We start from the raw sequence: 15991 nt of genomic DNA, 5'->3' as shown, positions 1-15991 counted from the left end.
CTTCTCATTTTACATCTATTTTCCTAATGATTACTTTTATTACTTCACTAAAAAAAATGTAAGAAAATATTTCTTCCAAGACAAAAAAATATCTATTTTCTATTAAGTTTACTCTTTCTTGTTTTCCAAAATCCAAGATTAAATACTTATATTTTTTTATAACAGAAGCAAAATATTTCAAATAAATTCTATTGCTTAACTAGAAACACATTGAAGTACTGTAGTTTCCTCCTCCCAAAAAACGACTATATTTCAGTTAAGATAAATTGGCTTATATTAGGTATACTTAATTTTTCCTTTTACCAAAAAAAAAAAATCTGGATTAAATGTCTTAAAATAATAAGAAAAAAAACACTTAAAACAAGAAAAATATTCAAAAAATACATTTTATTCCCTCACCAGGAAAAAAAACATGGAAATATTTTGTTGCAAGAAAAAAAATCTACACTTTTATAAATACGATAATTTTGCTTATTTTAAGTATACATTTTCTTTATTTTTGAAAAAAAAGATCAAAAAATAAAAAAACTATACTTAAAATGAGCAAAATATTTGAACAGATATATTTTATTACTTCACGTAGAAATAGTGATTAAATAGCTTGAGATTTATCCAGAAACTTGAAAATTTTGCAATGTTTTTTCTGAAAACTTGAAAAGTCTTGCACTGTCAACGAAAATTGTACCCCATTGACAGATTGCCTTCGTTTTAGGATCCATCTAAAAAATGGAAAAAGTCTTCATAAGAATTCATTTTTTATTACCAAATATTCAAGCTCAGGCGGGAATTATGTTATCGTGGAGGATACTATCCAAAAATGTTCCCGTTTCCGTTTAATGGCAAGACTTTGCATCTTCTGTATTCGCCTTTTCAAACTGAGAAGCCTTAAACCAAATGGACCCGGATCCATTCTCACAGGGTCAGTATTTGTTTGGGTCCGGGTCAGTTCAGGTGACGCTTATAGCCACAATCCCCCGTTGCGGTCCTCTTTCAGGAAAAACTGGTCCGCACTCAGGGATGTGCCTTAGGGGAGGCAACCTCCGAGAAAAAGTATTTAAACGCCAACGTTTCTGAGCCATAAGGAATAAGACTTGAAACTCCAGTATTCCGTTTTATGTTGGCAATGACTGTTAAAGAAAATGGCGTCCTTTTTTTGCTTTGTTGTCTTTAAGTTTAAAAAAAAACAAAAACACACACAAAAAAACGCTGCTGTCCTTTGTACTGAAATGCTGTTATTATTCCTCCCCACTAATAGAACTTTTTATTTATGGGAATACATGTGCGAAGGAATTACTGCAATTCTAAAAAATGCCTCCTTTGCAACCAAACGCCAGTGTTTCTTATTTTTATTATTATTTTTATTTGCCTGGAAAGCTCATATTTTGCCACCCAATGAAAATTCTGGATACCCAACGCCAGTGTGTGTTATTTTTTATATTACTTTTGCTTAGAAAAGCTCATCTTCGTTGTTGTTCCCGCCCTTTCGTTTTCATTGTTTTTATTTATTCCAGGCGAAAAAAAAGAAGAAAAAAAAGATTGAACGATGCCTTTGAAAATGAAGTGTGACCAATTCACTGTTTTTATAGACTTGTTTAGGGAAATGTTTGTTCGAATTAAATTTTGTTCTTGATCATGTTGTCTTTTATTCGTGGACTCTTTACAATTGTGTTATTTTCTTTATTCAGCTGCGGGATTGTGAATGAAGGTTTTCTTTATCTCTCACTTTATAAAAATAATAATAATGCATTTTATTTAAAAGCGCCTTTCAAGCCACCCAAGGACACTGTACAGACAATGAGAAAATACAATGTAAAAAATTGTAAGCGAAATATTAAATAAAAACAAGACATAAAATCGTAAAAACATAGGAAATGGAGAAGCTATGTGTTGTAGGCAGTCCTGAACAGGTGTGTTTTTAGATGGGACTTAAAAGTGGAGAGACGTGTGCAGTTTTGGAGGTCCGGAGGTAGATTGTTCCAAAGCTTTGGAGCAGCGCGACTGAAGGCTCTGGCTCCCATGGTGCTCAGATGGGCAGTGGGCACTGACAGTCGGAGGGAGGACGAGGATCTGAGGGAGCGAGTGGGGACGTGCACCTGGAGAAGGTCGGACAGGTAAGGAGGGGCCAGGTTGTGAATGGCCATATATGTATATAGGATCAGTTTGTAGCTGATGCGATGTTGAACAGGAAGCCAGTGTAGCTGTTGGAGAACGGGGGTGATGTGCTGCTGGGAAGATGTTTTTGTGATGATGCGAGCAGAGGCGTTTTGAATCAGCTGAATTTTTTTGAGGGACTTTATCTCTTTTCAAATATATTTGTTTGTCCTACTATATGTACAGTTGACCTTGTGTGTCCTGAAAGGTGCTTTGAAATACACTAATATTATATTTTTATTATTAAGAGCATATTTTACACCCCCTACTTTTATTACATGCACCAAGTTTTTTTCTGTCCAAATGATGACGTAATCAAGGAAGTCAATCATCGTGCGTGCGTGGAACATTTCCCTGCAGTGTTTCACTGCTTTATGGGGCTTCATTTTGCCACCAGTAGCCTCCAGAGTGACGACTCCCAGTCTCCATTGGATTGCAGGACATGTACCGGGAGGTAAGGATGGTTCACAACTTAGCCTAACAGGAAAGGGCATGTCAGCCCACCCAGTAGTCTGACTTGTAGGGTGGGACCTTGGGTTCCCGCAACAAAGGCACATGTTTAATAATTGATTGGAGGTGCCCTTGACACCTAGTTAAAAACACTCCCAGAACCTAAAGTACAACTATGTAAAGTTTCATGGATATCGGTTCAGCCGTTTTGGAGCCTATAAGCCACTTACGAATACACACAAATCGGGCTTTCTATACATGCATTAAGATAGATTAGCAGGGTTGGGTAGGGTAACTTGATTATTTTCAGTTACTTTTGGATTACTCCAATACCAAATATGCTAATAAAAGACAAAATAAACTAAATATGAATAAAATGATGACTCACAACACGTGGTAAGCTTTCTCTCCTGGCTTTGATCTCTGGCAAAACTAACATCAAATGCGACAGAAACAAAATGAAAATAAATCCAAACAGCTGGCCAACATCATTTTTGCCATTCCATGTGTTCCGTTACTTCCCAAGCCTGCACAAAATTTAGCAATTTTATTCATATTTAGTTTCTTTTGTCTTTTATTAGCATATTTGGTATTGGAGGAATCCAAAAGGAATTGAAAGTAATCCAGTTAAAGTAACCCTACCCAACCCTGGATAAAACGAAACACATGTACAATACAACATGTTAAACTACATAAATAAACACGTTTGAAAAAAAAACATGGTGTAAGATTATTTTGTATTTTGTAAGGGAAAATACGACAGTTTGTAAGGGCATGGAGCCCTGGAGATTGACAGATATGATTTATTAATAATGATGAATTTAATGATATACTGTAACTGATGCTCTTGAAGCAGTGTCAGTGGTGACGCTCCAGGGGCAAGGACCGCGCATGCGCACTGGCGCCCCTCCCTGTCTGCCTGGTGACCAGCGGCCAACACAACTTGGCACGCACTGGCTCCACTAAAATTCCAATTCAAATAAATTCAATAGAATTAATAAACAAAAAAGGGAAACGAGCTGACGGAGAAGGGGGCGATGGCCGCCGTCAACGGGAAAATCTTCGTGGGCATTTACGTGGAGATAAAGCGGAGTGACGGTACGTACAACCGGATGGATTTAGCGCCTAGCAAAGGCTGCCCTGACCGCTGCCGCCGCCGTCGTCGTCGGTTTCTTTCCCCGCCGAGGTAAAAGGCGAGCTAACGCCGTCCAGACGCTTCGAATACCCGGCAGGGATGTCACTTACCCCCCCTCCTCCGTGGTCCTCCCCTCCATCTCGTGGTTCTCCCTACCCGGCCACCGGCGTCGGATGAGCGGCGTCATGCGCGCTCAGCATCCGCCGTTGGCGAGGGAGGAGGGCGGGATAGTGTTCAAAAAGGCTTCCATAAGACCAATTCTGTTTATTCGGTTTAATATGTGTCATTCTCGGCTGGTGGTCCTATTTTTTTTTGCCACACCCTGTCGACGGGTCCAGCATTTCGAATATGAAAGGCCACCCAAAGTTTTTACTCGTGTCAATTTCTGTCATAGCACCATGGGCGTAACCAGCCCGTTTGTCGAGGTGCTGGAGCACCCCCAAATTCAAGCCAAACACCACCAAAATTATAGCAATTGTAAGACTCTCGTTTACTTCATAAAGTAAAATGAAATGAAACGATCTGCATTTCTATAGCGCTTTTCAAGTCAATGACTTCCCAAAGCGCTTTACAATGTGCTCCACATTTCCCAATACCGGCCTTGCAGCCATGTAAGGCGCTAACCTGCTTATTGGGGGTATTAGGAGTTCAGTGTCTTACCCAAGGACACTTCGACATGTAACACGGACGAGCCGGGATTCGAACTGGGATCCCTTGATCCAAGACGAGCCCTCTAACTCCTGAGCTACTGCCACCTATATTTAAGTAGCTTAAATATAATGGAAAACCTTAGCTAGAATATAAAAAAAACGAACCATAAAACTAAATGCACTTTACTGCCTTCTAATGGTTTAGTCCATTTGATTCCTCGCCCCACTCACCGTTTCCCTTTCACTTGGCTCACTTGCGGCCTAGCGGCAAAGTCTGTGGAGGCTCAGGTGTACTACAAGTAAGACTATGTTATTATGGAAGCCCAAGAGTGCCATAATTCAATTAAAAATAGGAAAATTTCACTAATTAAACCGCCTTAAAACTTACATTCATTGATAAAAACAGCCTTAAGACAAACATTCGGTTGATAAAAACGGCATTTTAAAACAATATAATATGTATATATATAAAGAGTCTAGAGTCTTTTTCTGACTCTTTCTGGGAAATCGATACAGAGGAGGGGATTCCCAGCCCCCTCGCCCAACCCAACTGATGTGTTGGGAGTCCTTAGGTGACCAAACCCCCCAATTCCAACCCCTAATGCCGACCGCCAAGCCAGGAGGCAATGAGTACCAATGTTGTCTTAGGTATGACCCGGCCGAGGCTTGAACCAGCAACCTCCCAGTCTCAAGGTGGGCGCCCTAACCCATAGCCACCGAGCTGGTTTTAAAACAAGCTTTTATCAAAGTATTTTGTGAATGGGTAAGTGTAAAGCGCTTTGGGAGGTCTTCATTGACTTGAAAAAGCGCTATATAAATGCAGTCCATTTACCATTTAAATTGTTATTATAATCGAATTTTACATGTTATATCACTTTAAGAGAAATGAAAGAAAAAAATTTAATCAGCCAGACACTCTCGGAGCTCAGCACCCCCAAAGCTCTGAACCTAAAATCGCCCCTGCATAGCACCACTCCATAATAAAAAATATATATATCACAAAATAAGCAGTGTTGGGGTCAATGTTTGCTTAAAAATGACGCTGACACTGCTTTCTGGTGATTCACTTTGCCATTGCATTTCTTTTTCCCTCATGATTAAAAGCAGTTGGTACAGGTTTGTATAGTATTGTCCTATGAAGCGTCATCGCCCCCTACGGGTCCCCCCCAAGAGGGCAGGTTAATGCTAAGCCTTAACAGAGCACCAAGTCAAGGCATGTTTATCTGTATAGCCCTTAATCACAAGGAGTCTCAAAGGGCTCCACAGACCACAGTTTATTGCAGACCACAGACTATTTTTACACCATCCCATGATCTGCAACCTACATGAGGGCAAGGAAAAACTCAAAAACCTCAACATGAGGAAAATGAAGAAACCTTGAAAAGGGACCGCACATGAAGTATTCCCCTTCCAGGATGACCAGGCTGCAACGGATGTTGCATCAATAAACAATAACAATAAAATATCAAATAATCAAAGATTAAAGTATGACATAAAATAGAAAATGAAATAAAAAGGACAACCAAGAAATATTGGTTAGTGAAAAGATTATTTATCAATTATGGGCCATGCAAAGAATCAAGGTGTTTCCCAGTGCAAAATTTTAATGGGAAGAACTTCCTGCAACTGAAAATGTAAGCTACATATTACTGTCATATACACCCAACTATCACTGTTGCCATGGCGCCCAATTGGCCCGCCCATGTGGCGCGAGCTGCGGCTCGTTGACAGATTGGCTTTCCATCTATTTAAGCTCAGTGCTCTCACTCTTCCTTGGTCAGTCCGTCAATGAACCTTTGCCCTGCAATACGTGGGTTTCGACTCGGTCCTGTTTCCTGTTGATATTTCCTTGTTCGGTATGGTTCCCGTTTATTTTGTCCTGTTTAATATCGGTTTCCAGTTTCTTTCCCGTCTAGTTTGTCCTGTTTAATTTCGATATCCTGTTTTGATACCAATCCTGTCTGTCCTGTCCTGTCCAGTATCAACCCCATCTGTCCGATTTTTGCTCGGGCAATTTATATCGATCTCGTCTGCCTCTGGCTTCCTATCATTCCACGCCAGACTGCTGCCTAACGTGCATGGCTCCCCATTTCCCGTAAAATAAAAGGCTTGTGTGAGAAACGTCACGCATTTGGGTCCTGATCTGGTTCTTGACCCCAACACCTATATGGGGAGAGATTTGTCGCCATTTACTCCAGATTTAAAAATCATGTCTTGATATATGCACACGCAAGATTAAAAATTGCATCTGTAAATCAAAGATATATCTGTGGTTCTGGAAAATTCATGATCACACAAAATATCTCTATTTAATGTTACTGAAGAAATTGGAAAATTGTCTTTGAAAGTCCTTAAAAAGTGCTTGAATTTGGCCATGAAAAAAAGGGCTGGCTTGTTTATCTTCACTTGACAGATAGGAATAGAAAAAAATGACTTTGTGAGTTGAAAATGTTAAAATGTTGAAAAATGTTACAAGGGTTTTGGGTCCTACCATTGCCAGACTAAGCTAAAATTGAATCAAGGGGTGATAGAACTGCACAAATGGAACCTTAACATTGATTTTAATAGTCAAGTCAAGTTATGTTTATCTGTATAGCCCCTAATCACAAAGAGTCTCAAAGGGCTGCACAGACCACAGATTATTGGAAACCACAGACTATTATGACACCATCCCCTGATCTAAAACCTACATGAGGGCAAATCATACACAGATATTGTCAACATAAAATACAGGTTACTCATATGCTATAGAATAGAAGTGTGTTTTAAATCTAGATTTAAACATTTCCACTGAGGTTGCAGCGGGAAGAGCATTCCACAGCACCGGGGCCCGAATGGCGAACGCTCTCGAACCTGCTGATCTCTTCTTGACTCTTGGGATTGCTAGTAGACTAGCATTTTCAGAGCGAAGGCTCCGGACCGGAACATAGGGGGAAATTAAATCTGAAAGATATGAGGGAGCAAGTCCATGCATGATTTTTTATACTACCAACAGAACCTTAAAATCACATGTTTGATGGAAAACCTCAAGCTTGGTAGTGCGCCATTTTCTTTCAGATTTCCTGAAGTCTTGTTTAAGCGATTTAGTTTCATCATTAAACCAAGGCGTGTGTCTTTTAAGTCGTGATTTAAGCCGTAGGGGCGCCACGGAATCCAGGACACTAGCCAGGGTAGCATTTAACTCATTCATTAGTGAGTCTTTAATAGAGCTTTTATATAAAGGAAACAACGCAACTACTCCTGAAAGAAGATCAGAGAGCTCATAAACTATGCCAGTGCAAATATTGCGGCCGCTAAATCCTTTAGTTTCTTTAATCCAACATTTAGTAACAGTGACGTTTTGGCCATTTTAGTTTTGAAATATTGCGATGTTGTTATTATTGTTTTAACTCTCAGTAGTCTCTAAGGTTTCCCCCCCAGTGTTTTATAAGCTTGGTGGCCCACCTGGCTTACCACTCTTTCTAGGGTAAACCCTGATCCCCATATTATATTTCTTTCCTCATGTAATTCTTGTTCTAGTATGTGCTACATCATGTGTTTGAATAAAATCCAGGCCGGATCCACCAGGCAATGGTCACATCGCTGCACGAGGACAACGAAAGCGTGACGGTGGAGTGGATCGAGAATGGAGACACCAAAGGAAAAGAGGTAGCTGTTCTACGCGGGAAGACAATCTCAAGTGGTAATCATCGTACATTTCCACGTAGATCGACCTGGAGAGCGTCTTTGCGCTGAACCCGGACCTGGCCCCTGAGGAGGACGTACCTCCTAGTCCGGACACTCCTCTTCCTTCTTCTAATGCGGCCAAGCCTAGCAAAGTGCCCAAGGTCCGCCTCATATTTAACTTGACTTTCTCTTTCTATTTGACCTCGTTATTTTCATTGTATTTATTAGACCCGTCGAGCGACCGCGATACCAAAACCTGAGAACGCCCCCCGGGAGAACAGAGGTACACCTCATCGACGTACTTGGCAACAGCATCAAGTCAAGTCATGTTTATTTGTATAGCCCTTAATCACAAGAAGTCTCAAAGGGCTGTACAGACTATAGACTATTATTGCACCATCCCCTGATCTAAAACTGACATGAGGGAAAGGAAAAACTCAACTTCTACATGAGGAAATTAAGAAACCTTGACTCTGGGTGATATTACATTTGCCAATCATGAAAACAATTTTTAAGAAATACGAAGGCGGCACATGAAACGCTATCCTCGCTAAATTGTACTGCCGTAACCAATCGATAATCCTTATTAAAAGAAAAGGTGGTGATTAAATGCATGACAGTATTTGCAATTGGAAGGCTTAAAATAAATTTGATTTTTAATCCGGCATCACCAATATATAATATTTTAATTGCACAAACTGCAAAATTAGGCACATTCGCAGATACATATTGTTGAGCCTCTTATTTCTACATTTTTTTGTGCCAGCTGTTTCCAGTTTTTTATTATACAACAGATTTATCACACACTAAAAATCAAAAATAACAAATTAAGAGTCAATATTGCTATTTTTAAGTACAATTTTGTTATATTTTTAAATGTCAATCAGAATGCAAAACGCACACCTAGGGTTTACTGGATAGCAAAATAAATAAATAAATAAATCACCAAAGGAAAAGAGGTACCTGTTCTACGCGGGAAGACAATCTTTCTGGATCGGCGGTTCCCGGCCCAGGATGGAGTCCACCAGGAGGAGTAGAGTCAGAGGCTAACAAGTTGTACGGTGCAGTAGACCCCCATGGATACGGCGTGCCCACCTTACGATGTTTTCACTCAACTGTGTGGAAGATTTTCCCCATTATAAGACACCAACAACAAACTATTTATCATAGGCATTTCAAACTAAGCCTCTAAGATGCCTATCTGCTATTGATTGACGTCATATAATATGTTAGTTTATGAAAAGAGAGAAATACTATTGTCTAAACTACCTCCCACAATGCCTTTCCCTTTCTACATTCAGTTCAGAATCTCGTGCGCTTCGGAAGGACTTTGCAAGCCAGCTATACAGTATTATATTTTTGTATTGTATTTATTTACTAAGGGTCCCAAGGTTTGCAGTGATTTTAAAGGGGATAAACAAAAACGTGATAGCCATGAAATCGAGACATCACCCTGGTTAATGAATACGGGCATAACTAATTAACGATCTGGACCATTTTTAAAAACAAGGAGGAGAGTACTGTAGGTTTTTTTCCCCTGCGATACGGCAATTTCACCTTGCGATCCCCAGGTCAGGAAGGATTACTGTTGTATCCCGGCTTGCGGTGATCTTAAAAGGAAAACTATGGAAAGGAGGCATGCACTTGTACTTGATTCGGCTATCACCGCAGAACGGTTGAGCGGGTTTGCTAATATCAAAATATTAGAAGGCACACGGTTTGCTACCATGCTAAGTTGCAAGTCCATAACTGTCGGTGGAAGTTTTAAGATAAGACTGATTTTGATCCGCCTTCGCAGTCTCTTTCCCCCCTCTGCATCCATCCGCTACTCCACTTGACCAACTCTAGTCAAGTCATACAAAAGGTGAATACAATTTCGTTCCCCCTTTTACATGTATATTTATATATAACGTTAATTAGACATATAGACCTATATTACATGTAAATTAGTACTCACAAAAAATATTTTGTTATTTTAATATTTTTTTCTGCATGCCAAGGGTTCGCATTAGCTAATTGCTGAATGCTTCTATCCCCCACTATTAAGCAATTTCAAGTTCCGATCCCCACCTCAGGACAGATGAATGAATGAAAATTTATTTTGAACAAAACAAAAACAATGAGTCAAAAACAAAATAATGTTCCATAACATGTTCGAAAAGGGGTAGTCAGAAGCAGATACTTATTTCCCCTACCCCTTTATCTTCCCTATTAAATACATTTTACAAATCCTCTTCTCCTCTTGTGTCTAATATAACAAAATCTCATGGATATACTTATTACATAGGTCAGATATCAATAATTAGAATAATTACAAAAATCACATATTTTATACACTTATCTTCGTAATACACATCCCTCTAGTTACCAAACATCACTGCGGCACCAATGATAATAACTACAATGAAAATAATAATGGTATTACAATAACAGTTATGATATAATAATAGCAACAATAACAACAAAGTTACCCATAGTTTTGAACGCAGTATTTCCATTCTCACTCCTATCCCATTTTCTTCATCCCTGTATTTCGCCAATAATGCTTTTTTGTATTTAAATTTCAACACATGAATAGCTGCACATTGTTTGATCTCATCTTGTAAATTATTCCAAAGTTTGACTCCAAACACAGACACACACATACTTTTCCTGGTTGTTCTCACCTTTGGGAATTTGAATTTACTACAGCCCCTCAAGTTATAATTTCCCTTTTTCCGAATGAATAATTGTTGGATGTTTTCTGGCACCATGTTTTTGTTGTTTTTTTGTTTGGTTTGAACAATTTTATTGACACTATTAACAGCAAATAAACAATGTGAGGTTTGAACAATTTTTCTCGACAATTTTAACAGCATTAAGCATATACACAATTTCGTTATACCTGACAATATGACGTTTTAACAATTTTTTCCGACATGTTTAACACAATTTCATTATATCATATCCCAACAATATACGTTTTTATTGACCCTTTTAACAGCAATTAAATACATTCACAATTTCTTTATATCATATTCTAACAATATGAGGTCTGAACAATTTTTATCGACACTTTTAACAGCAGTTAACCAATGTGTAAAGGGCAATACTATTGTGCAAGGGCATAGCTCTGTCTTCTCAAGTTTTGTAGAGGTTTATTGTTCTATATTCATTATCAATTATCCGTTATCCTTTATCGGTCAAATCATAATAGACAACAAAGCCAAGAGGCCGAGACACTTGCTCTCAGCCAAGAGGCTGAGTCAAGGTTCTAGCCACAGGGCCAAGCAGCGATCAGTGCGAATGCACCGTTCCCGGAGGTACTGCAGAGTGAGCATAAAGTACTCAGTTGAACAACAACAGGGATTACCTCATGTGCGATCCCTTCTCAAGGTTTCTTCATTTTCCTCATGTTGAGGTTTTTGAGTTTTTCCTTGCCCTCATGTAGGTTTTAGATCAGGGGATGGCGCAATAATAGTCTGTGGTTTGCAATGATCTGTGGTCTGTGCAGTGGGATTACATTAGCTGCAAAATTTTGCATAAGGAATGGACTTGTGCCAACTTTATCACGACCCCAAAACAGGCCAGTAACCGTCAATGCTGTCCAGAGTTGCGTCTTCATTGGTGCCCCGACGACCCATGCTATTAAGGGATCAATGAACTATAATTATTATAATTATATTTCAATCCCATTAATTGATTATTGTAGGGAACTTTGTTTCATTATTGTAATAAAAATAGGCACAATAAACATGCTTGTTTTGAGTCTAGGAAATGCCGAAATATGGGACAACACTGATATCAAGTGGACAATAAGACTGTCACTAGTGCATGAAACCCCATCGAAACGTAACCAAAATTAATTGAAAAACAAAGGCTGAGTCAAGGTTCTAGCCACAGGGCCAAGCAGCGATCAGTGCGAATGCACCGTTCCCGGAGGTACTGCATTCCCGGAGGTACTGCAATACCGGGCCGATGCGTAGAGGGGACAGAGCAAGCTCTTATTCCATCTCCCAATTGCAAAAATCAACTGAACATAAAGTGCACAGTTTAAAAACCACAGTTCAATAATAGACCTTAAATAACAGTTGTGGAGTGAAAAATTTTATGAAATCATCCAATTCTAATGATGAATCTTGTATCCCAGGGGTCTACTGTATATTAAAAGCCTCGGCCTATCTTTGTAGCTAACATTTTAAACGCAGCTTTTTTGACTCCTCAGCGGCAGCGGTGGGAACCACCCGAGCTCGTCCGAGCCAGCACAGCCAGCCTGTTGAGCCTCCTCCCCCGTCTATCACCACACAGCCCCTGGCAGCAGCAGCAGCAGCAGCAGCCGCGGCCAACCAATCGCTGATCCAGCAGCAGAATGGTAACACACACAAATGCACAGATACGCACAAATACACGTTTGAGCATGATGATGTCATGAGGCAGCTGGACCAGACCTCATCAAAAGGGCCTTTGATACAAACAAGTCCTAACACATACATACCGCTCAAAAGTCTGGGGTCATTTAGAAATGTCCTTTTTTGGTGAAAGAAAAGCACTGTTTTTTTTTTCAATGATTTTTCAATGTCAGGAAAATTCTTGAATTTTGGTTGCAGTGCTTGAAAATGCTTGAAATGGTTGCCAGTGCCATGTTTGCTGGCAGTCGGACTCGATAGACCATGCAATAAATGAAGAAAAATAAAACGAGTGTGTGTAAAAATGACGCCAATGGTGGCTGCATTCTTCTTATCGAGATGTCACTTCCCCCTTACTGATTGCATCCAAGGGACAGGTGCAGTCTAGTCATGGGAATCACGGCTCTTTTATCAATAACCGGCTCTTTTGGCTCGGCTCACTGAGCACACAGGTCAAACAACAACTCAGAGGCCATTAAAATGCAAAACAATAAAATTCTATAAATAATAACTTAGAAAAAAAAAATAACTTTTCGCAATCCTGTTTTAACCAATTCAGACACGTATCCTGTTGGAAAACACACGAAGAAATATAAATTAAAATAAGTAAACAAACAAAAAAAAAGATCAGCCGTCCCTAAAATTGGAAGATCAAATGAACTCTGTATCAGAGCCATCAATATCATTAAAATGTGGCTATTCTTTTGCTTTTTATACACGCTGCACTTTTTTTGTCCTTCATATTGAACTCCAATATTTCCCAACACCTGTGTTTGTAAACAAGTGTGATGTAGCCAAGTTGCGCGTGGATTGTTGAAGCAGAATGACAGATTTCATGTCAGTTTATAGCAGCCCATTGGCACAAAAAGATAGGAACATCTCAAAATAGCACAAAGAATGTCCTAGCAGCAAGATAATTACTTTAATTTAGTCAGAGTCAACAAAAAAAAACGTTCTTTTGATCGGCGCTAGGTTTCTTCCTTTGAAGGTACTGGAAAATCTAAACATTGGCCCAAAAGTGCTTAATGGCCATGAAAAAGGTGTACGAACCCTGTACATTGTGTTTGTTGATTGCGTTAAAAGGATAATGCTTAATTAGAAAAGCCTTGTGCAATGATTTTCGCAGAGCTGAAAACAGTATAGCTGGTTAGAGAAGCTATACAACTGACCTTCTTTTGAGCTAGTCGAGTAACTGGATCTTCACGTTTGTGGGTGTGATTAAACATTCAAAACGTCAAGAAGAACATTCGTGTGAAACTCGCCAGTCCTTGTTCTAAGAAATGAATTGCCAAGAAACCAAAGATCTCCTACAACAGTGTGTACTACTTCCTTCGGAGAATAATGGCCTTCAAGGCGGAATGGCAGTAAAAAGACTGCGACTGGCCAACAAATAGAGATTAATAGAATAGAAGAAGAAGAATAGAATAGAATATACCTTTATTGTCATTGTTACAAAATGGGTTAACATATTGTGACAACGAAATTGGGCATGACACTCCAGTTTTACACATTCACAGTGAGGTATGAGCCAAGAAGATAAGGGAACAGAGAAGATAAGGTTATAAAACAAAACAAGGGGGATAAGGCTATAGTTATAATTTACATGGTATTTACACAAGAAATGTCGGCATGTGGGATGTTACATACAGTGTTATCGTGATACCCTTGGTATCGTAAGGGTTGTGCAATATTGCATTTGGTGCAAAGTCATCATAGTGCAAAAAAATAGTCAGAATATGCATTGGTGCAAACATAGACATCATAGTGCAGAAAAAAGAAATGGTCAGACATTGTGCATAATATTGGGTATAAGAACACAGACATCAGACAACTGATATGATAAATAAAAGTAAGACTTTTTCATGGAAAAGACAAAGTTGTCTTGGTGACCCCAAACTTTTGAAAGGTAGTGTACGCATTTATTTTCATCCACCCCAGGCGAGAGACATTGATCTATTATTCAACTGCAGAACACCACGTCCATTGTTCCGTTTTGTGTTTTGCAGCTCGAAGGAAGTCCAACTGCGTGAAGGAAGTGGAGAAGTTACAGGAAAAACGCGAGAAGCGTCGACTTCAACAGCAGGAACTCAGAGAGAAGCGAGCACAGGTGAGATTACAAACAAGGGCTGCAACGATTAGTCAACAAAATTTGATAATAGGAATAGTGGCCAATGAATTCCATTGTCGGTAATTGTACCTACACACGTTTTTCCACCAGATTAAGGAATCTCTACAGCAATATAATCTTTATTGAAAGTCGCTTATGCGCAATAATTGTCACAGCTGCCATGGCGCCCAATTGGCCCCACCCGTGTGGCGCCAGCTGCGGCTCATTGACATTGACAGATTTAGGGCTTAAAGCTCTCATTTTTCCTTTGTCAGTCCGTCAACGAACCTCTGCCCCGCAAGACGTGGGTTTTGACTCAGTCCTGTTTCCTGTTGGTATTCCCTGTCTGGTATTATTCCCGTTTATTTTTGTCCTGTTTAGTATCGGTTTCCAGTTTCGTTCCCGTCTATTTTTGTCCTGTTCATTATTCTCTCCAGTTTTCGTTCCCGTCTAGTTTGTCCTGTTTATTTTCGGTATCCTGTTTCATTATCAATTCCGTCTGTCCCATCCTGTCCGGTATCGACCCCATCCGTCCGATATCTACTCGGGCAATTGGTATCGATCTCGTCGGCCTCTGGCTTCCTATCATTTCACGCCAGACTGCTGCCTAACGTGCATGACTCCCCATTTCCTATAAAATAAAAGGCTTGTGTGAGAAACGTCACACGTTTGGGTCCTGATCCTGTTCTGGTTCATGACAATATTGTCTCCTTTAGCCAAATTGTTCAGATTTGACAGTATCAATATCAAGTACTAGTACCGAAATTTCAAAAGTTTGGGAGCATTATAGCCTGGATACGCCCAGCCCTTATAGCCTGGATACGGCAAATTAAAAGATGAGAAGATGCTTATCTTGGTAATGCACGAACATTTAAAGAGCGTGTCCAACAGTTAAACAAAACAGAGTCTGACTCGCCTCAGTAAAATTCAAGTAACATTCAAGCCGATGCGGTTTTCATGCCATGCATTGTACATTTTTTATGTGTATATTTCATTATAAAAGAGAGCTTGAGATTTATGGCAGACTGTGAGTGAAAAAGGGCGGCAGTAGCTCAGGTGGTAGAGCGTTCGTCTTTGGATCAAGGGATCCCAGTTCGAATCCCGTCTCGCCCGTGTTACATGTCGAGGTGTCCTTGGGTAAGACACCGAACCCCTAATACCCCCAATAAGCAGGTTAGCGCCTTACATGGCTGCAGGGCCGCTATTGGGAAATGTGGAGCACATTGTAAAGCGCTTTGGGAAGTCATTGACTTGAAAAGCGCTATATAAATGCAGATCATTTCATTAGGGGCGGCAATAGCTCAGGAGGTAGAGCGCTCGTCTTGGGATCAAGGGATCCCAGTTCGAATCCCGGCTCGTCCGTGTTACATGTCGAAGTGTCCTTGGGTAAGACACTGAACCCCTAAAACCCCCAATAAGCAGGTTAGCGCCTTACATGGCTGCAAGG

At 39.9% G+C, this 15991-nt stretch overlaps 1 protein-coding gene and 1 pseudogene across 1 annotated transcript in view; one reads left to right on the top strand and one right to left on the bottom strand.

Moving 5' to 3' along the window:
* The first annotated feature begins 3500 nt into the window (after positions 1-3500).
* LOC148350383 (kinesin-like protein KIF2A) overlaps positions 3501-15991 on the top strand; it is a 34881-nt gene continuing 22390 nt past the window's right edge. The window contains exons 1-6 of the mRNA XM_088355977.1: positions 3501-3699; positions 7940-8034; positions 8094-8213; positions 8281-8335; positions 12257-12403; positions 14444-14544. Coding sequence (XP_088212103.1) covers positions 3639-3699; positions 7940-8034; positions 8094-8213; positions 8281-8335; positions 12257-12403; positions 14444-14544 — 579 coding nt within the window. The 5' untranslated portion in view covers positions 3501-3638. The remainder of the gene's footprint in view (positions 3700-7939; positions 8035-8093; positions 8214-8280; positions 8336-12256; positions 12404-14443; positions 14545-15991) is intronic.
* On the bottom strand, positions 11969-12134 carry LOC148350385 (U2 spliceosomal RNA; annotated as a pseudogene).

Source organism: Urocampus carinirostris, chromosome 16 (genome assembly GCF_059441175.1).
Source record: "Urocampus carinirostris isolate Australia breed hairy pipefish chromosome 16, RoL_Ucar_1.0, whole genome shotgun sequence".
Classification (NCBI taxonomy): Eukaryota; Metazoa; Chordata; class Actinopteri; order Syngnathiformes; family Syngnathidae; genus Urocampus; species Urocampus carinirostris.
The sequence above is the reverse complement of the archived record's forward strand: the minus strand, read 5'-3'. Positions and strand labels throughout refer to the sequence as shown.